At 36.9% G+C, this 20,929-nt stretch overlaps 1 protein-coding gene across 1 annotated transcript; it reads right to left on the reverse strand.

The window, feature by feature from the left end:
* Nucleotides 1-110: 110 nt before the first annotated feature.
* Nucleotides 111-14,553, reverse strand: gla (galactosidase, alpha). Its single transcript, XM_056472929.1, has 7 exons — nucleotides 14,351-14,553; nucleotides 10,823-10,997; nucleotides 5,762-5,939; nucleotides 5,582-5,673; nucleotides 3,472-3,633; nucleotides 3,187-3,384; nucleotides 111-1,165 (listed from the first exon to the last, which is right to left on the reverse strand). The coding sequence occupies exons 1-7, from the start codon at nucleotides 14,509-14,511 to the stop codon at nucleotides 902-904; spliced, it is 1,230 nt and encodes a 409-aa protein (XP_056328904.1). The 5' UTR covers nucleotides 14,512-14,553; the 3' UTR covers nucleotides 111-901.
* Between the last annotated feature and the right edge of the window lie 6,376 nt (nucleotides 14,554-20,929).

Below are 20,929 nucleotides of genomic sequence, written 5' to 3' on the forward strand. Positions count from 1 at the left end.
TTTATTTAATATCAGGTCCATAACATTAATTTGTGAACAAAGCCTGAGCTTTCACATGATTTGTAAAATCCCTGAGCTATCCTTTATGCCTGTTAAAATAAAAAAAAGCAGAGCAGATCATGAATAAATGTGATGATATGTTTCAGAAGCACATTACTATAAGCAGATGTGATTTGGGGGCCCTAAGCAATTCCAGCCACGGGACCCGGAAGTCCTACAGTAATAATGTACCTTTCGTATTTGTAATTATTTATTTCTTTAGCTGTCTTTTTCTTGCATCACTCAGTTTTGCTTTTTTATATTTGTATCTTAACGCAATCTCTATATTTGAAAAGTATTGTTTGTTAAAAATTAATTCACAACTAACAATAATCAATAAAGGACTAGCTTTTTAAGGCAAAACTTGACTCTAAAAATCTGATTTGACTGCTGGACTGATCCATGATTGGGGTTGGGGGGAGGCACATTTGCATGGATGTACTAATTATTAAGGTAAACTTGTATTTGTTAGACCCTCATCCTACAAAATATGATGTACAATTACATTATATATAATTTATAGAAACTTCTTGGTATTCATTGTGGGCCCCCAGATTTCATGGGCCCCAAGCGGCTACATACCTCGCTTATTGGTTAAATTCACCCCTGACTATAAGCAGTATCTTCAGTAAACTAAAAACATTGGTTAATATACTGTAGGTCTTTAAAGCTTACAGTGCATTTCTCAGAGTTAAAGTGCTTTGCCAATGTTTTATGTTCAATAAATGATGCATAGCTACAATTTTAAAATGTTCATTGCTTAAAAAAAGTTTAAACAAATTCAAAAGCAATATTCAAACAGAAAAATTTCAAGTAATGTAATTCAACAGTATCAGTCCCATTCCTCTGTCTTTGCTGTAGTTCACAGAGGGTTGACGGTGAGCAGTGTTGTGCCTGTAGGGTTGACTTGGACAGTCACCTTTGACAAGAGATTTTGGACACCCATTTCCTTGTATGTGGGCAGGATCTGGGTTACATTGCATTTCGGGTCGCAAAGCTTCCAACTAGGCATTATTGCCACAGAAATGATAAATCTGCGCGGACCTCCAATCTCCTGTCTGTTCATCACTGCCACGGCCAGCCTGCTGCCTGACAAGGGTCTTTCCCACAGCTCAAAACTGTTAGCCTGTAAGGGCATTGTAAAAAAAGTATTTAGGCATAAATCACAAAAGAGCAGAAGTAGACAGGATCGAACAAAAGAGCATAGAGAATTGATTAAATTCAACAGTTCACAACATGGCTGAACTTTATTTGGCATATATTTTTGTCAATAGGGAAACTGATTTTCAGCTTTAACTGATAAACTTTTAAAGACAAGCCTGTTGTGAGCTCTGTGGTTCTTAATCGATTATATGTGCTTCTGATGAATCCATCTGATCACATTCATTTCTTATTTTTATCCTTTATTTTAGGTTACACAGAAGCCAAAAACGTCTGTCAAACTTTCAATGAAATAAATGCATTCACCAGCATCAGTCCTGATACCAACTAGCCAAAGTTCATTCATTTTGAAGATTTGAACTCTTTAAATGACAGTGTGTTGTGTTTATTGCCATTGTTGCCGTTTAAATAAATAAAAAAAACTCTGAATAAAAATGACATCTATTATAATGAAAAAACATCTATTATTTTCCATGTAATAAAGGATTAGTAGATATTTGGGTCATTACAGTCCCAGAGAAATTGTCGGAAACATCGTTTATTTTAATGCATTATTATTCTATTTCAAAATGTTTTTTTTTTGGACTGCCCTCAAAATCACAGATTCTTAACAAAGAATGTATCACTTTTTGCATATATATGGCTTTTAATAGGAACATTTTTGTTCTGAAGATCTTGAGAGGAATTTTTTATACCTACGTAGTGTAAAACAGAAGAAATAAGAATAAACATTTAGATAAACATTTAGATAAAGATGCATATTTTTGCCGAAACCTACACTGTTTGGATTAACACTGCCAATATGATCAGACAAATTTAAATGAAAAGGACAGCGTCTCTAAAGCCTCAACAACACAAGCAACTTTGTAGTTTTGTTTGTTGTTAATGGGTGGTCCCACCTTGAGGTTGCTCAGGCAACATTTATGATGCTAATCACTAACTCATGAGCAGGGCCAGACAGAATCTGCGGACATTTTTTGCTATTTCTGCACAGAATTTTGTATAAAATCTGCGGCTTTTGCAGATTGATTTTGGGAGTGTCAACACTAAAAACTTAATATATGAAATAAAAAGTAACACCTTTTTAACTTTTATATAATGTTTACAATGTAAATCCAATTAGATCCACATATTTGGTAAACAAAGCAAGTATCTCATATAATATATCTACTAAAAGACAGAAAATATTACTTTTACAAACTGTACTGTAAATAAATCATATGTACATTTTCATATTAGTCAATAATATTACTGAAATTAATTTAAAAACGGAATAAATACACATTTACACAAGTAAATAAATAGACTCAACGATGGGCTAAAAATCTGCAGATTTCTGCACGCACAGATTCCGTGTGAGCCTACTCATGAGTTTTCTTGCCTCTGAAAATAAAGATTGAGGAGCTGAGAGTGGATCACGTGAGCTCTACTGATGCTCGTATTTGCTGTCACTCACAAAAGTTGCTCTTCATTTGCATAAAGTTGAAGGACTCTCAACACCAAATCTGTCACAAACAGTTGCAGTTGCTCACATAGCTGGTTGCCAGAAATTGGTAGCTTTCCATTGAAATGACTGGTCACTTGTCGCTTTTTTATGAATGGGGCTTTTGGTCACAAAGATGCACAAGGGACAAAAATGATCAGATTAACTAGCAGAATTCATACACCCCTCCCTCCCTCCTCAAACAGCATTACACATGATGCTGTACAGAAATACTCACAATCAAATGGCTTCAAACCTGTATGACTTTTTGGAAAAATGTTAGAAATCGGTAACCACTGACTTCCATAGTATGGAAAAAAAAAATACTATGGAGGTCAACGATTCCAGGTTTCCAACATTTTTCAAAATATCTTCTTTTGTGTTTAACACAAACAGGTTCGGATCAAATGCAGGGTAAGTAAATGATGACAGAATTGTCCGTTTTGGGTAAACTGTCCCTTTTAGATTGTAATTTGCTACTAATTTGAGTTAATATGCTTTACCTTTAATATCTGATAGCCCTGTTTGCCCAGAGGGTCCTGGTTGATGGCAATGATCTGCTTGTTCTGCAGTAGTTCTTTGGCTTTGGGACAGATATCTCGCAGATCGTTGGACATAAGAAGCGGAGCCGCCATGATTGCCCACATTGCCATCTGCGTCTGCTGCTGATCACGACTTAAGCCGAAGTTTCCAATGATCAGCTAGAGAAATCAGGACCAGACATGAGGTATGATATAAAATGATGATTGTGATTTGATAGGAGAATCATCAGACGAGATGCTTCATACCATGTCAGGGTCATTCCATCCTCCTGGTCCTGCCACTGGGACTATGATCTTCTGTTTTTCAGCAGTCCAGTCCAGGATGCTCTTCACACTGGTCCACTGGTCATACACGTCTCCATAATTACGCCAGTGGTTACAGGTCTTGCGAATTGCCTCATAGTCAGGCTGAAATGTAAGAGAAAGAGAGAGAGAGAGAGAGAGAGAGAGAGAGAGAGAGAGAGAGAGAGAGAGAGAGAGAGAGAGAGAGAGAGAGAGAGAGAGAGAGAGAGAGAGAGAGAGAGAGAGAGAGAGAGAGAGAAGTAAACCAAAATTAGTCAACCAAAATTCAAAATCTGTATATTGATGTTCAATTTCAGATACATTTGGACCACAAGAGCAGGTATTTTATATAGAGAGAACTTAATATAGAGATGAAACTTATTATAATGAACTTCTAACATATTGTATTAAACTTTAACATAAATCTCTTAATTTACAGTTGTTGCTTTAATTCTTTTTTAAAGATGTGCATATTTTAAAGTACTTTTAAAAGCTGCAATAGTTTGTTAAAAGGTGTCCTGAGTTAAATATATTTAGTCGGGAGAAAGCTAAATATATTTTCTAAAAGTTTAGTTTTGACTCAAATAACTTTAAAGATAATTTTACAAACCATATTTTTGACACATTTTGGTACTCAGTATATACCCTGGGCCATTCTTTATTTTTTAGTATATTTAAAATGTGCATTGTGAGGCTCAGAAAGCATTTAATTTCTTTTCTAAAAAGTTTAGTTTAGGTGTACTCACTAAAAGTTTAAACTTGAATGTAATTAAGCTTTTTTTTTCCAATCTACACTAAGTATACTTAAAAGCATTATGTAATTTCTCCCCTCATATCTCTAAAAACCTATATGACTTCCTAAATCTGACTTACTAAATCTATATTTTTTTATTTAATACCATGTGAGCAAAGACTATTTTCATAGCAAAAATCATTAAATTAAATTAAAATAACACAAATTAAATAAAATTTTTTTATATTAATACATGATAAAAATAATTTAAAAAAACTCCTGGTAACACTTTGCTGAATATCTCCTTGAGAGCATTCATTTCATCATTTCAAGTCCTAAACACAAAAGAACATACCTTGAAGATTGTTTGTACACAAATGGTTTCAGTTCACAATGACTACTATTGTAAAAAACAAAAAAAAAAAAAAAAAAAAACAAAAAACAAAAAAAGTCAGGGGGAACCAAAACTGGTTATCAACATCCTATTAATATATTTTATTTGTATTGAGAAAGAATAAAGTAATACATTTAGGTTTGGAACAACATAAGGGTAAATTCAATTCAATGACTTTCATTTTTGGGTAAACTTTCCATTTTAAGGGATAGTTCACTAAAAAATAAATGCACTCACTATTTACTCTACCTCAAGTGGTTTCAAACCTGTTTGACTTACTTTGTTTTGTTGAACACTGAAGAAGATATTTTGAGGAAAACTGAAAACCATTTACTTCCATGGAAGGAAAAATAAATCCTCAAGAAGTCAATGGTTAGAGGTTTCCAGCTTTCTTCAAAATCTCTTTTTTTTTGTTTGACAGAAAAAAACTCAAGCAGGTTTGGAATAAGTAAGGGGTGAGGAAATCATTACAGAATTTTTGGGTGGTGAACTTTCCCTTTAAGCTTGAAGTGTTGTGGAAATAAAGTAACTTCATTCATTCATTTTCGTTTGACTTAATCCCTTTATTCATCAGGGGTCGCCACAGCGGAATGAACTGCCAACTTATACAGCATCTGTTTTACACAGCAAATGCCCTTCCAGCTGCTACCTAGTACTGGGAAACACATATACACTTATTCATACTCATACACTACTGCCAATTTAGTTTTTTCAATTCACCTATACCGCATGTCTTTGGACTGTGGGAAAAAAACGGAGCACCCAGAGGAAACCCACACGAACACAGGGAGAACATGCAAACTCCACACAGAAATGCCAACTGACCCAGCCGGGACTTAAACCAGCGACCTTCTCACTGTGAGGCTACAGTGCTAACCACTGAGCCACCGTGTCACCCTTACAGCAACTTACTGCATCTTTAATTAAAATATTCTCAAGCATCTCACCTGTTGGTGCTGCCACTCATATAACGGCCATTCACAGGAGTAAACAATACTTCTGCCAGTCTGGTTTAGTGCTCTTGACATGTTTATATAACCTAGAAAATAGTGTAACCCAACAAAGCCATTTCTTAGTAAACATCTAAAATCTATCAGGGTACAGATGAGACTTGACCATCCACTCACCTTCTCCCAGCTGATGCCAGTCAGGCATGAAACACCCGTCAAATTTTAACAGATCCACACCCCAGTCCGCAAAGGTTTTCGCATCGATGTCATAATAGCCCAAACTCCCAGGGTAACCAGCGCATGTTTTTGTACCCACATCTGCATATATTCCCAGCTTTAGCCCTATAGAATGGACCTGAGAAGACAAAAGCTTTAATATTACTTTCATTACAATCAAGTCAGATTTAATTTGTATTGTGATATCAGCAAAACAACACTAGAGGGCGATGTGTACCTGATTTAAAAATTTAGTGGCAAAGTTATGGCCTTTTGCTAAACGAGGAGGAAAAATACATTTAGAAATCACGTTCAAATATTGTAATTACATAATAAAAATTAATATGCTTATTGACCTTTTAGTTTACATTTATGTGGAAATGAAGACACTTAAAGGGATAAACTGATTTTTATCTAATTGCTATATTATGAGCTTGTTTGTTAGATCTTCCTCCCAGTGAACACAAAAATTATTATTATTATTATTATTAATAATAATAACAATAATAATAATAATATAAACAAAGTAATAAATATTTGACATATGAATTTGTTGTAGTTATATTATTACTACTACACTTGTTGAAGTGAATTTAAGAAAAAAAAAAAAAAAAAGAGACCACCTCTTGAAAATTCCCACTTTCTCTGGATTTACAAATTATCTGAGTAATTTGTTTGAATAAAAATACATTTTGTTTTAATCCATAAACTACTGCATTTACGGCATTCAATCAAAGTTTCAAATCTGGTAACACTTTATTTTGATGGTCCATTTGAGTATTAGTAGACTGCCTGATTAATATCTGTTAATACTGCTCCTTCAACAGACATTTAATTGATTATGAGAAACTTTGCAAGTACATGTCAACTTACACTAACCCTAACCCCAACCTAACAGTCTTCTTACAATCTAATGAGAATTTGTTGGCATGTAGATGCAATGTAACTTAAATTCAACAAACGGACCATCAAAATTTAGTATGACCTTAAATAATTTTGTCATTTGCATTAAATAACAACAACAATAATAATATTTATATAAATTTGTACACAACATTAATGTTTTACCAACTGCAAAGTCAAGTCAAACTTTATTTATAGAGTACTTTAAAAACACAGAAGTGAGCCAGAGTGCTGTCCAGAAATATACAACAAACTAAGCACAATAGTGTATAAAATATGAGATAAATTATAGCTAAACTACCTTAAAAGGCATATGAATTAAAATAACCAGTTGGCAAGATCAGGTGTCAAATGCTAATGAAAAAAAAAAACAAAAAAAAAAACCAACAAAAAAAAAAAAAGAGTTTTAAGAGGCCTGTCTAATTGGCAGCAGCAAATCATTCCAAAGTCTAGTATCTACCACAGGGATAGCACGATCCCCTCTGAGCTAACACTTTGTTTTTGGCACAATCGGGAGAAGCTGATCAGCTGACCTGAGAATCAATATTTGGTGTGATATCGATGATTTTCAATCAAAACAAACTATTTTTTTTTATCTCTCCTGACCAGTTGTTTTAAAAAAGCTCTAAATCAGCGGTTCCCAACAGGGGGGTCCTGGCCCACAAGGGGGCCTCAGCAAGCTCTGTGGGGTGGTCGCGTCATATTTTAAAAAAAATCATTTGCAGTGAACAATTAGGAGAACGATCAGGTTGCCTTAGTTCATTTTATCCCCTGGCAGACCAAAAACATTGGACATTTGTAATTTGTCCTCCACAAAAAAGACAGTCTCACTGATTTGCCTTCAGCAGCTAATAGTAATGACCCAAGCATACTGGACCCAGGTGAGGAAGCTCCAAACATTTCGGGTCACAGCATTAGCAATACTGGAAACATGAAATGCAGGAAATACCAAGAAACCAGAACTATGGTTTTATTCAATTTTTTTGAAGCAAAGAGTCCCTGACCCAGCCAAGTAACTAATCTGCCAATGGGGTAAGAAAAAAATAATGTTTGACCTGCCTCATTGCCAGAATATTTTACATGTTTAAAGGAAAAACTCACTTTTTCTATTTCTTAATTCAAGGCAATATGTTTTACTTGTCTGGTACAGGGGTTCTGAACCTTTTTCACTTTGGGGCCCACTTCTTTCTCCGATCAATTTTTGAAGGCCCACCTGTCATTTTCTGTAAAATGTTTGTAAGAAAGTTTAAACCATTATTTATTAACACACACACGTGTGTATGTCTTCTATTATCAGCATTATTTATATATTATTATTTTATCTATCTATCTATCTATCTATCTATCTATCTATCTATCTATCTATAGATATAAAATTTTAAATTATATTATAGCTGGATGTTGTGGGGCTGTCTTGGCTGACACGTCTCTACAACATTGCATGGAGGTCGGGGACAGTACCTCTGGACTGGGCAACCACCGGGGTTCCCATTTTTTAAGAAGGGGGTCTGGAGGTTGTGCTCCAACTATAAGGGGATCACACTCCTCAGCCTCCCTGGAAAAATCTATGCCAGGGTACTGGAGAGGAGGGTCTGGCCAATGGTTGAACCTAGGATCCAGGAAGAACAATGCGGTTTTCGTACAGGCCGTGGTACACTGGACCAGCTCTATAATCTCACCAGAGTGCTCGAAGGTTTATGGGAGTATGGTTTGCATTGCCGGCAATAAGTCAGACTTGTTTCCAGTGCATGTTGGACTCTGGCAGGGCTGCCCCTTGTCACCAATTCTGTTAATAATTTTTATGGACAGAATTTCAAGGCCAGCCTTGGGCTGGAGGGGGTCCTGTTCGGGAACTACAGAATTTCATCTCTGTTATTCGCAGACAATGTTGTTCTGTTGGCTTGAACATGGACCTTCAGCATGCACTGGGGCAGTTTGCTGCTGAGTGTGACACGGCTGGGATGAGAATCAGCACCTCCAAGTCAGAGACCATGGTGCTCCACCGGAAAAAGGTGGTTTGCCATCTCCAGGTTGGAGGAAAGTCCTTATCCCAGGCGGAGGAGTTCAAGTATCTCGGTGTTTTGTTCACTAGTGAGGGAAGGATGGAACATGACATTGACAGGCGGACTGGTGCAGCGGCAGCAGTAATGAGATAAAGAAGGAGCTGAGCTGAGAGGCAAAGCTTTCAATTTACCGGTCAATCTACGTTCTTACTCTCACCTATGGTCATGCCAGAAAAGGACAAGATCTCGGATACAAGTGGCCAAAATGAGTTTCCTTCGAAGGGAGGCAGAGCGCACCCTTATGGATAGGGTGAGGAGCTCTGACACCTGGGAGGAGCTCTAAGTAGAGCCGGTGCTCCTACACATCGAGAGAAGTCAGCTGAGGTGCCTCGGGCATCTGTTTCGGATGCCTTCTGGATGCCAACCTACGGAGGAGTTCAAGGCATGTCTCCCTAGGAGGAGGCCTCGGGGAAGACCCAGGACACGCTGGAGGGACTATGTCTCTCGGCTGGCCTGGGAACACCTCGGGATCCCCCCGAAGGAGCTGGAGGAAGTGTTTGGGGAGAGGGAAGTCTGGAGTTCTCTCCTAAGACTGCTACCCCCACGACCAGGCCCCGGAAAAGCAGTAGAAAATGAATGAATGAATATATATAATTTTAGATATTTATATATAAAAAAAAAAAAATACACAGATTCAAAGAGACCCACAGGTCAACAGGGAGATTGCAAAAGTCCAGCTTCTGCTTTAAACTGGACTGACTGAATATGTACTATTAAATATCTACTATTCAAAAATATACAGACAAATGTAAAATACAGTAAAGCACCCTAAATCTGTTGAAACGGGTCAATCTGATGGCGGTTGAGTTTGCAGCTGGATATTATTGGGAAATCGCTGACAGGAACAGTGAACAGCTCCGCCGGAGCGCGTCTGAAGCTCATATCCAAGTTTATTTTACATTCTATGGCAGAAACACCATTGAGCCTCGCTAGATCCTCCTGTACGGGTGCGCGTCGGTAATAAAACACTCACAAGACATTAATTTGGACAACTATGTGTATATATTAAACAGTTCACACAAAAATACACAAAGAGAAACTTTCACTTCATGCATAGTTTGTGAATGAACAGACTTACGTGTAGTTGCAGACGCAATCATGAGGCTGTTTTTGTGCAGAGTTTGAATCAATCAAAGAACAGGACAAAGCACATTACTTCGATCATTTTAATACAGCGAATTAATAATAAAATCCCAAAATTATAGTATTATATTGAGAGTTAATTTTAAGCTACTCGCAGCCCTCCTGCAGGATCGTGGAGGCTGCGGCCCACCGGTTGAGAATCCGTGGTCTAGAAAATGCTTCTTGATTTAAGAATTGTTAGATATTTGGACTAGAAACAAGACAAAAAAGTAACAAAAGCAATTTTTTCAGTGTGCGGAATAAAAAATGTTAACTAAAATCCACACTTAATAATTAAAAAAGTCAAGTATTTTTAAAGGTCCCCTGAAATAAGATCAGTCTGTTAGTTTTAAGTTACCTATTAGCTTGTGTGCTTCACAACAGTGGCTAAATTCGTGTTTAGAAAATATAAACATCCAAAGCTTGCAGTTTGTCACTTCCGCCTGAATGGATGAACGATTTTTTGTCATGTCAGCAGTTTCTCTTCAAATCTTGACCAATCAAATGCTCTCCAGTCTCTGACATGCCCCGCCCCCATTCAAGAAGCTTCTCGTTTGCTTTTAATTTAAAGTGCTTGAGCTCAATCACTCTCACTGGCAGAGCGGTGATAAATGCAAAACAGCTGTTCTTTTAAAGGGGAGGAGCTAATCTATGTCCCACCCTCTCTTCAATTTCCAGTTGAGATTACATCAAACATCAAATAGAAAATGCACATTTCAATGCACTTCACGGGACCTTTAAGTAGTCTCTTAAGTAGATTATTTATTTTATAACATATTTATTTATTACATAGGTCTACAGTAATCAGACAGCTTTGTTTTGATAATACATTAAATATTGTATTTTGTACTAAACATCATTAGGTTTTGAAGTGACAGAAGGCCATTCTACATGTCCTCTAGATCCATGCAACCTCTTCCAGCCTCGTACTCACATAATCTGCCAGTTTTTTGATGCCACTGGGAAACCTCTTGGGGTCGGCCTGCAGGCGCCCCTGTGCGTCCCTCTGTTGCGAAGGCCAGCAATCATCAATGCACACAAACTCATATCCAGCATCCTTCCATCCCTCCTTCACCATCACATCTGCCATCTGCATGAAGAGTTCCTCTCTGCCAGCACACAAAGACATGAGAAAGAAGACATCATGGCCCAACATCTGCATGGGAATATCTGCATCTGCTCTAAAAAATTAACAAGTATATAATAAGGAAATCATATATCACATGCTTTAGTAGCAGCGTGACATTCATGTGACAGCAGTTTCCAGGTATACGGCTCTCCACTTTCTCTATCGTCAACATTTTATGCATGAAATAATCTAGTCAAGTTGAACTTTATTGCCCTACATTTGAGGACATACAGAAGAATGAAATGTTATGGTCTCGCAGGATCACAATTAAACACCTATAATAAGCATACAGCAATAGAACAGAACTTACGAATAAAAAATATAAACCTTAACACATCTGAGAACTATCTAACTGCTTATACTGTTAAAATCAGTATTGTGTAGCTATAAATTGATTTTCTTGGGAATGTGACCATCTATAACCAAGCTTTTGATTCACTCACTGGCCACTTTATTAGGTACACCTTACTAGTGCCGGGTTATATCCCCTTTTGCCTTCAGAACTGCCTTAATCCTTTGTGGCATAGATTTAACAAGGTACTGGAAACATCTTCAGAGATTTTGGACTATATTGACATGATAGGATCATGCAGTTTCTGCAGATTTGTCAGCTGCACATCCATGATGCGAATCTCCTGTTTCACCACGTCTCAAATGTGCTCTATTGGATTGACAGCTGGTGACTGTGGAGGCCATTTGAGTACAGTGAACTTATTTTCATGTTCAAGAAACCAGTCTGAAATGCTTTCACGCTTTATGACATGGCACGTTATCCTGCTGGAAGTTGCCATCAGACGATGGGTACACTGTGGTCATAAAGGGATGGTCAGCAGCAATACCTAGGTGGGTGGAGGCATTGACACTATGCTCAATTGATACTAATGGGCCCAAAGTGTCAAGAAAATATCCCCCACACCATTACACCACCAGCAGCCTGAACTGTTGATACAAGGCAGGATGGATTCATGCTTTCATGTTGTTGATGCCAAATTTTGACCCTACCATCTGAATGTTGCAGCAGAAATCGAGACTCATCAGACCAGGCAGCGTTTTTTCAATCTTCTACTGTCCAATTTTGGTGAACCTGTGCGAACTGTAGCCTCAGTTTCCTGTTCTTTGCTGAGAGGAGTGGCACCCGGTGTGGTGGTTCTTCCTCATTCTGATGCTCGGTTTGAACTGCAGCAGATCGTTTTGACCATGTCTACATGCCTAAATGTATTGAGTTGCTGCCATTTGATTGGCTGATTAGAAATTTGCGTTAACAAGCAGTTGGACAGGTGTACCTAATGAAGTGGCCGGTGCAATGTATCTATGCAACTTTTATGAGGAGCATTTAAAAATAATGGCAGAATTTTATTTTCACTGATATTCGGTTGACTAGAATTAATTAACAAGATGTCAACTAGAAAAGTATTAGTAGACTATATAGGGATGGTTAAGCCAAAATTGAAAATACTATTACTCAGCTAAAAGTTGTCCCAAACTTGTATAGAGTTGCTTTTTTAATGCTTAACACAAAATAAGACATTTTTGTCAGCCAAAATGTTGATGTTCCCCATTGGCTTCTTTGATAGAGAACAAAAACACTATGGAAGCAAATAAGATCAATGGTTATCAACATTTTTGAAAATATCTTCTTTTGTATTCATCAAGAGAAATAAAATTATACAGGCTTGGAACAAACAGGATTTTAATTTTAATATCAGCCAACACTGCTGTCATGGTCACAGACATTATACTGAAAATAATATAGCTTTCCAAGTAGCTACATGCATTTATTCTACAAACTCTGACAGTTTAATAATACTCTAATGAGAGTTTGTTGACGTGTAGTTGCAAAGTTACATAGTCAAACAAAATGACTATCAGATATACTAGTAAAGAGAGTAAGCTTATGACTAATTATATTTCAGGAGTTGGTGGCTAGTTGTAGGACCTTTTCTTATACATTCATAAAAAATTGTTTTTAAACTGTAAAAATCCATAAACATAAATGCAACTTACCTTGTGATTGTTTTATTTTTAACTATTTTATCTATTTTCCTCTAACAAACACGCACAAAAAGCTAATATTAAGTGTAATACCCTCCTAGGGCTTGAGTGTCCACATATGTGGACAGCACATTTTAGCTCTTAAGTGGCTATTTAAAATACTTTGAATGTTTTATATTTTGTTACAGACATACAGTGTCATTCTGCAACTGTTTTGCAGCATATGAAATGTCCCAAACACTATTTTTAACTGTCCAAAATGGTGGGAAAATAGTTTTTACTCTCTGATAGTCAAATCAAGTAAAAAAAAAATTCTATGTTAAATATGCATTAAAAAAAATTCAGGAAAAAGTGTTTTATGTTAATTCGGAGTCCACATATATGGACATAATTTTTCTCTAAAAGTACATCATATCAAAAGATGATACTTAGGTTTTTTATTCTAACTATTATCTAATAAGCCCAAATAGCAAAGAGAAATAAAAATGCATGTAAAAACACCTTGGCCCTTAAGAGGATACCATTATAATAGGACAAGGCTCACATCACTTTACTTCACTCACTTATATTGATGTAAAGTTGGTTTTATATTCACACATTAGGAATTTGTCCTTAATATAATTTCAGAAAAGTATGCTGGTGATTTCAGGCCGAATATTCAAAGTATCATGGTAAACAATACAGAGAGCATGTCACAAGTTGTGACTGAATGAATGTAGGAATATAAAACCAACTTTACCTTAATCTTACTTATAAGCCTGTAATACACCATATCGCTTTGTGACCCATACTGTCGAACAGACTAAAATGTCCATGGGTTTTCTTATGGTATCCTGTGATAAGCATTTTCAGTGTTGGAACAGGTGTTCTGGCATTATCCTACCCATCAGATTATGCTACCAACACTGTATTTGAATGGTTCTGAGGATGGGATTAGGGGTCGAGGTAGGTTAGGGCGATATTACAGCTTCATATTACTAAACACAACTAAACAGGTGTACCTAATAAAGTGCCCGGTGCAGTGTATCTATGCAACTTTTATGAGAAACATTTAAAAATAATGGCAGAACTTTATTTTGACTACCCATCAGATTATGCTACCAACACTGTATTTGAATGGTTCTGAAGATGGGGTTGGGGTCGAGGTAGGTTAGGGCGATATTACAGCTTCATATTACTAAACACAACTAAACATTAAAATTAAGTTACACTGGTTGCAAAATCTGATGGGTTGCAAATTGCGGCGGGGTTACACAGACATATTCAAAAATGACAGAAGATTTATTTTATTCTTATTTGTTCATTATACTGGTAACCCTCAACAGTCACGCACGCGCTTACCTAATGCAGTTTTGAGGATCCGCATCACAGTCAGTGTTGCACATGAATCTCTCCCAGTGCAGCCAGCCCATGGTGGGAGTTAAAGCCAGGCCGTTGTCCAGCGCCGCGGCTGGGACCAATAAACATACAAGTCCAATAAAGGCTATAAATGAGGCACGCATGTCGATTTGTGAAGATGAATGATCTGAATGTAACAGGTTGTTTTAACAGTACTTCCGTGTTTACAGCGTCAGTCAGGTGCAAGCGTGCGCGCACGTCGAGCCGTGACGTCACACGCGCGCTCCTCTTAAAATATAGCATAACTCAATTCATGTTTATTTCTGGAGCGCTTTTACGATGTAGATTGTGTCAAAGCAGCTTAACATAGAAGTTCTAGCAAGCTGAATCTGTGTCAGTCCAGTTTTCAGAGTTTAAGTTCAGTTTAGTTCAGTTCAGTGTGGTTTTATTTTCACTGCTGAAAGTTCAAACGCCGAAGAGCAAATCCATCAATACGAAGTCCCAAACCAAGCAAGCCAGTGGTGACAGTGGGGAGGAACAAACTTCACCAATCAACGAAAGTGAAGTAAAAAAATGTTTGTATGTTTGATTTCTTGGCGTTTTGATGAATTTTGGAGAACTTATTTATACATATGTGTGATATATTTGCCAAAGAGTGTAGATCCGTCTTTGGACACTTGTCTTTCGTAAACTGTCTTTATTTGTGCGTTTCATTTATTTATATTACCCTAATCATAGGGCCTATGGGTATGTGCACAGTCAGCCAGCCTTAGGGCTTCCAGTTAATTGTCATCCCATACAAAGTCTGGTTAATTGTTATCCCATACTAGATCTTCACTGCCTGGCAGAGATACGTTATAAAGTGGGTATCAGACCAAACAAGAAGCACTGCATTAAATTATATTTTTCTGTGCCATGTCTTTAAAACATGGAAATTAATTTTAAATTTCTTTCGTGTCTTTTTACGCTTTAACTACCAAATAGATGCTTAAGTCTGTTTAACTGATTGTATTTTAATTACATTACAACATCGATACCGTTAAGCAGGGGTCAGGAACCTTTTTTCAGCAAAGAGCCAGTTTGAATTTTTTTGGCAAATGCATTTTTTAAAGAGCCATTAGGGATATATATGAAGCATCACATGTTGAGCAAGTCCACGTGTTAATAAAGGACAATTTGTAGAATTTCTTTCTTTTCACCACTCATGAATATTGTTTGAATTTTATGGCGCAAGGTTACCATCGAAATGTAAATGCCATGCCTTTTACTGGTGTCGCAATTCAAGTTAGTCCACAGCACCGCACACACGCATTGGTTGAAACGTCCTTTTATTCTTATTCATTTTGCTGTAAAAATATACAATAAACAGGTAATTTTAATTATATTTTCAAAAGGAAACTGATTTTTAGAGACAGTTTAAATTTTTTTTTTTTTGAAGGGAGACAACTGGAGAGCCATATATTTTTGGTCAAAGAGCCACGTGTGGCTCCCGAGCCATAGGTTCCCTACCCCTGCTGTAAAGAAACCTTATGAAATTGAAAATAGTTTCATGAAGCTTTCACCAGAAGTTCATCATTGGCTGAAAAACACTAGCTGTGCATATAGTCCATTTACTACATATTAAAGTTCTTAAAGTCTACTAGATGTAAACTGTAAATGAATGTCAAGGAGCCTATGATAGTACTGTGAAGTATTAGCCTATACTTTATAATAATGCTATTAATATAAAGTATTAATGGTTTTGTGGTAATTATTTCCCCCATATTGTAGGTAGGCCTACCATGTTGTTCCAGAAGAAGTAACTAACATTGGTGAGTATTACAATGTCAGTCATGTTTTTAATGTTTCAAATCAAATTAAAGGAGAACGTACTGATTCAGGGTAAATTTTTTTTGACCATTTAAGAATTGTTAATGACATTTTTAACATATAAAAGATCATAGGTCTGAGTGCATTATACTGCGAATGTTCATGTATGTTTATGCTAACTCAAATGTGGCTCATTTGTAATTGCTTAAGATGAAGATGTTACAACCCCAGGCCCGTAGCCAGCCTGGTGAAAGGGGTGGTTCTTTTTTCTCCAAAAGTGGACCTTTTTGCAGTTATTCGCCTCATTTTCCGTTTAATTATGAGATTTAAATTGTGCATTTTAATATATTAAGCACTATTTTTGCCTGGATTAGCTTGTTAGATGATCATCATTACTACACTTTTTGATGTACAAAAATATTACCTAAAGATTTAGAAATATATATAATTTTTTTACATCATATACTGTTAGAAAAATAGGAGTTTTAAATGAAAAACTGTGGTCTACTGTCATTTGTTAGACAAATAACAAACGAGCCAGCACATCCAACTGTCCTCAGTCAGAATTTGGCCATTTGAATAATAAAATAAACATAGTAATATTCATGGATAACAACAATAGCCTAATTAGTTTTCATGTTAATTTAATGTGGGCCTTTTGGTCCTTCACACCCTTTTATTGGCTATTTTTTTTAAAGAAAGAGGTCCAAGATTTAGAATAAATGTTACTTCAACAACAGTAATCAACAACAGTACAGTAGGTCAGTAGCGAAAGATGACTTCACATATTTCATATTGTATGTTGATGAAAAACAATTGTTTGCATTGGTTAAAACTGATTAGCTGAAGTCACGACAGCCAACAAAGGTTTCTGCTTGGTCATAAAGCCTTTTTTGATGGGTTATTTTCACAATTTATGTTGGCATAGCAGTCAAAATATGACAAATGAGATCATGTATGGGACAAATTCTGGACTTTTGTCAGTGAGGTGTCAGTGTCAGTCTTCCAAACCACCCAAACACCTCCTGGCTACAGGCCTGAACCCCATGTTTCTGCTCTAGCTATTTATTTTCAGTCACAGACGTTCAGTCTAGAAAATATAGATTGGAATGCTATTCATTCTCAGATTTATTCAGTCTTACATTTTAGGCCGTACACACCTGGGTGCATTGAAAAGATTGTCAGAAACACAAAATTGACTGTTATCATTATATAACAGCAATAGCAGTAGGGGGTGTTTGCTGAACACTCTTCATTTTTGCTAATGTATTTCCTTACTATTGATTTATTTGGATTGATCCACTGTAAACAACACGGAGGACAAGAAAAATTTCTTGCAAAAGCACTTGGCAGAGCATATTTGCACGATTTATCCCACAATCCATAATCCGCCATTACCGCAACATGAAATTCTGCATTTCCTTGCTGTCCGTGCTTTAAAAAAATTACTATTAATGGGAAACAAAGTCTGACCTTTTCCCAAATGTCAAGGGTTTTGGCTAACCCTAAATGTTGTTCCAAGGGTGGCAGGCATGATAAAAACTATTTTTCACTTGCAGTAATTTCTATCAAAGCCAAAGCAGTGGTGCAGAGGCTTCCAAATGTCAGAGTTCAGTTTTTCTTGGCCCGCTTGATGGATGGACCAGTCAGTGGGTCTGGTAACAAAACTGGTTTTAGCAGTGTGACAGGATCTGGCTCTGCAGCAGTGATAGATTCTCCAATTTTTTTGATGTTTGTTTCATTGCGGGGAAGGAACTGGCTATCTCCACCTCAGATGTGTTTTTCAAAGGATAGATTGCGGAGGCCGACAGCCCACTCATTTCTCCCTGGGGCCCAAATGCCTATCCATCACTTTCCATTTTGCCACTGCCATTTAATTGAACGGGTTGTCACCTCTGGCGTATGTATAGACATGTTATGATAAAACCGATAAAAATGGAAAGGAGGCAGGGAGAACAGGAGGAATTGGTTCGGGGGGCTTCCAGTGAGTCTGTTGGTTTTTAACATAGAGTATTTAAAGGCCTGTTTAAAGGTATAGAGCGATAATAATATAGATATATTACGATAACTATGTTTACATCCACACCAGCAAACAATAACAATATATTTATTGTAACCCTACGCGCTTAAGTTAAAAAGTAGCACTAGATATGAGGAACATTTATGCTTTATGCTAGTGCTGCTAGTGCTAGCCTGGTATATATGCTTCATCTTTCATTTCAAAGAAACAATCACCGGCCACTTTATTAGATACACCTGTCCAACTGCTTGTTAACGCAAACTTCTAATCAGCCAATCACATAGCAGCAACTCAATGCATTTAAGGTTGTAGACGTGGTCAAGACAGTCTCCTGCAGTTCAAACCAAGCATCAGAATGGGGAAGAAAGTGGATTTAAGTGACTTTAAACATGGCATGGTTGTTAGTGCCAGACAGTCTGGTCTAAGTAATTCAGAAACGTCTGATCTACTGGGATTTTCACGCACCACCGTCTCTAGGGTTACAGAGTCAATCATCGAATGATAGTCAATCAGGCAATGGTCAACAGGAACAAACAGGTCAAAGGCAAATGGTTAATACAGGTGGCAGGCAACGTAATCAAGAAAACAAGGCAAGGGTCAAACACAGATAGACTAGACACAGGAACCGCTTAGAAATGTCAAAGGGTATAAGCAACAAGACTCAGCAACGTGTGTGTGTGTGTTTGAGAGGTGTATAAATAGTCTGTAATTAATCCTGAACACCTTCAACTGTGTCTGTTTGCAACCATAAGGGATCTAGACCAGGTGTGTGTGAAGTGCATGATGGGATTTGCAATGCAGTTGAATGTGGGTGTTCTCCAGCAGCCTGTAAGAGCAACACTGCTGGTCATCATAACAGACACAACCAACATTATGTCAATTTTTTGATACAACAGAGAGCTTAAGTTTACATGGTTTATGCACCCAAAAACATGTTGATACTTTACACTGACATGTTGTTTGTTGTTATCAGAATAACCTAAGCACAAGTTGTAAAGACACCATCCTCTTGTTGAAATGGGGGAGGGACAGCAGCTCATTTGCATTTAAAGCGACACACAACACATAAAAACATTGTGTTTTTGCTTCTGGCCCAAAAAGGGTGAATAATAAATGATCTGTACAGTACTTGGAGCTAAAACTTCTCAGATATATTTTGAGGATATGTCAGACTTTGATTCATATTTTTAAAAGCCTAATATGACCCCATTTATGTATTGTGTTGCTTTATTATATTTGGTTGGTTAAATTGTTAAAAGTTGATAGCGCCTAATTACTTTCTCACATGCCTTGCTGTTGTTTGTGAATCTGTAATATTTCACTGCCTTCAAAGCCATTAGTTGCTGGTTGCACCTAACTTACATTGGAAGATGATTGGTCACCCCCCCCTCTTTAGTGCTCTTCTGCTTTATAAAGATGCCTGTCAAATGTGCAACTTCAGAAATTATGGTCTTAATTATAATCTTACTGTTGGGTTGCTTTGAAAATGGTTTCCAATAATGGTTTGTTTTTTATTACTCTCCAACATTATTAACAATGATCTCATAGCAACTCTTTCACAGAAGAGTTACAAGGCCGAGGTGAGAGAGCTCCTAGTATATTTTGAGAAAATCAATTTTAATATTGTGATCAATACATGATCCTGCTTGCAGTCCTCCAGAGCATCACGGAGTGAGCAGAAATGACCTTCTTGAACGCTATGATTACTGTACTGTAATAGTGTGGCCTTTTACAATCTACTTTTTGTAAAGACTGAATGATCTTTTTGCTCTTGTAGTAATTAGATGGAACTGCTTATTACTATTGTGTTGTCGTTAAATAGGGCGCAATGAAATCGATGGCCTGCAAAAGTGGAGGTGTTATCTGAAAAAAGTATGTAGAAATATACTCTACCTCTCACTCTTTTTTGCTTAAGAGTCTGAATCATTTGATTTTGAGTATCAGCCGATACCGAAACCCGAACCGATACTTCTATAATAATTTTAAAAAAGACCGCAGACATACAGACATAGGCCACAGTACAGTCAGTATTATTATTTTACATTTATTTGTCAACCTAGTGCGTTTTAAAATGTGTTTCACTTCGTGTCCCTGTTGGTTTTGATTTATGTATTTTTTTAAATGTAGACTGAGAATATTATCAAAAGTATATGAGGGGGGTGCATTTTGCATTGTATTTGCCACAATAGATATTCGAGTCCTGATCGAGAGGTAACGTCCAATTCCGATGGAGTCTAAAACCACGTGATCGGGCCCAATTTTCGATCACGTGATCGGATCTAGACATCCCTAACTCTTGCCAAAAAAAAATTTAAGGAGCTTTTCAATCTGATGGGGCTTTATTGCAGTTTGTTGTGGTGGATAACTGGTTTCAGAGATTACTGTCGCCGGAAGTGGTTACATAATATTTTGTGCAGTATTTTTCTAATAATTAAACAAACCCTAGTGAATTGTTCAGTTGATTTAAAGAGCTTATGCTACATATAGATTATAAAATATAGTTTTATAGTACACGTTTTTAAAATAGTTTTTCATTTTTGTGCTATTGCTTAACCCTTGTGTATTGTTCAAATTGACTACGCTTTCGGTATGTTGGAAGCTGTTTTTGCCCTATTGACTTTCACCTATAACCAGATTTTTTGATTGCAAAGCCATGACAGCATATAATGGTTTTCCCTGTTGGGACGAGGTAAAATGTGTCAATTTTACTGTTTATCATCACTTTGCAGCATTAACCCTTTAGATAGACCTGT

Source organism: Danio aesculapii, chromosome 14, assembly GCF_903798145.1.
Source record: "Danio aesculapii chromosome 14, fDanAes4.1, whole genome shotgun sequence".
Classification (NCBI taxonomy): domain Eukaryota; kingdom Metazoa; phylum Chordata; class Actinopteri; order Cypriniformes; family Danionidae; genus Danio; species Danio aesculapii.

Coding starts and splice junctions, on each gene's coding strand:
- gla (XM_056472929.1), bottom strand. CDS start 14,511: ATGCGTGCCTCATTTATAGCCTTTATTGGACTTGTATGTTTATTGGTC. Junction 5,674..5,761: donor CTGGCATCAGCTGGGAGAAG/GTGAGTGGATGG, acceptor ACTATTTTCTAG/GTTATATAAACATGTCAAGA. Junction 3,385..3,471: donor GATGGAATGACCCTGACATG/GTATGAAGCATC, acceptor TGATTTCTCTAG/CTGATCATTGGAAACTTCGG.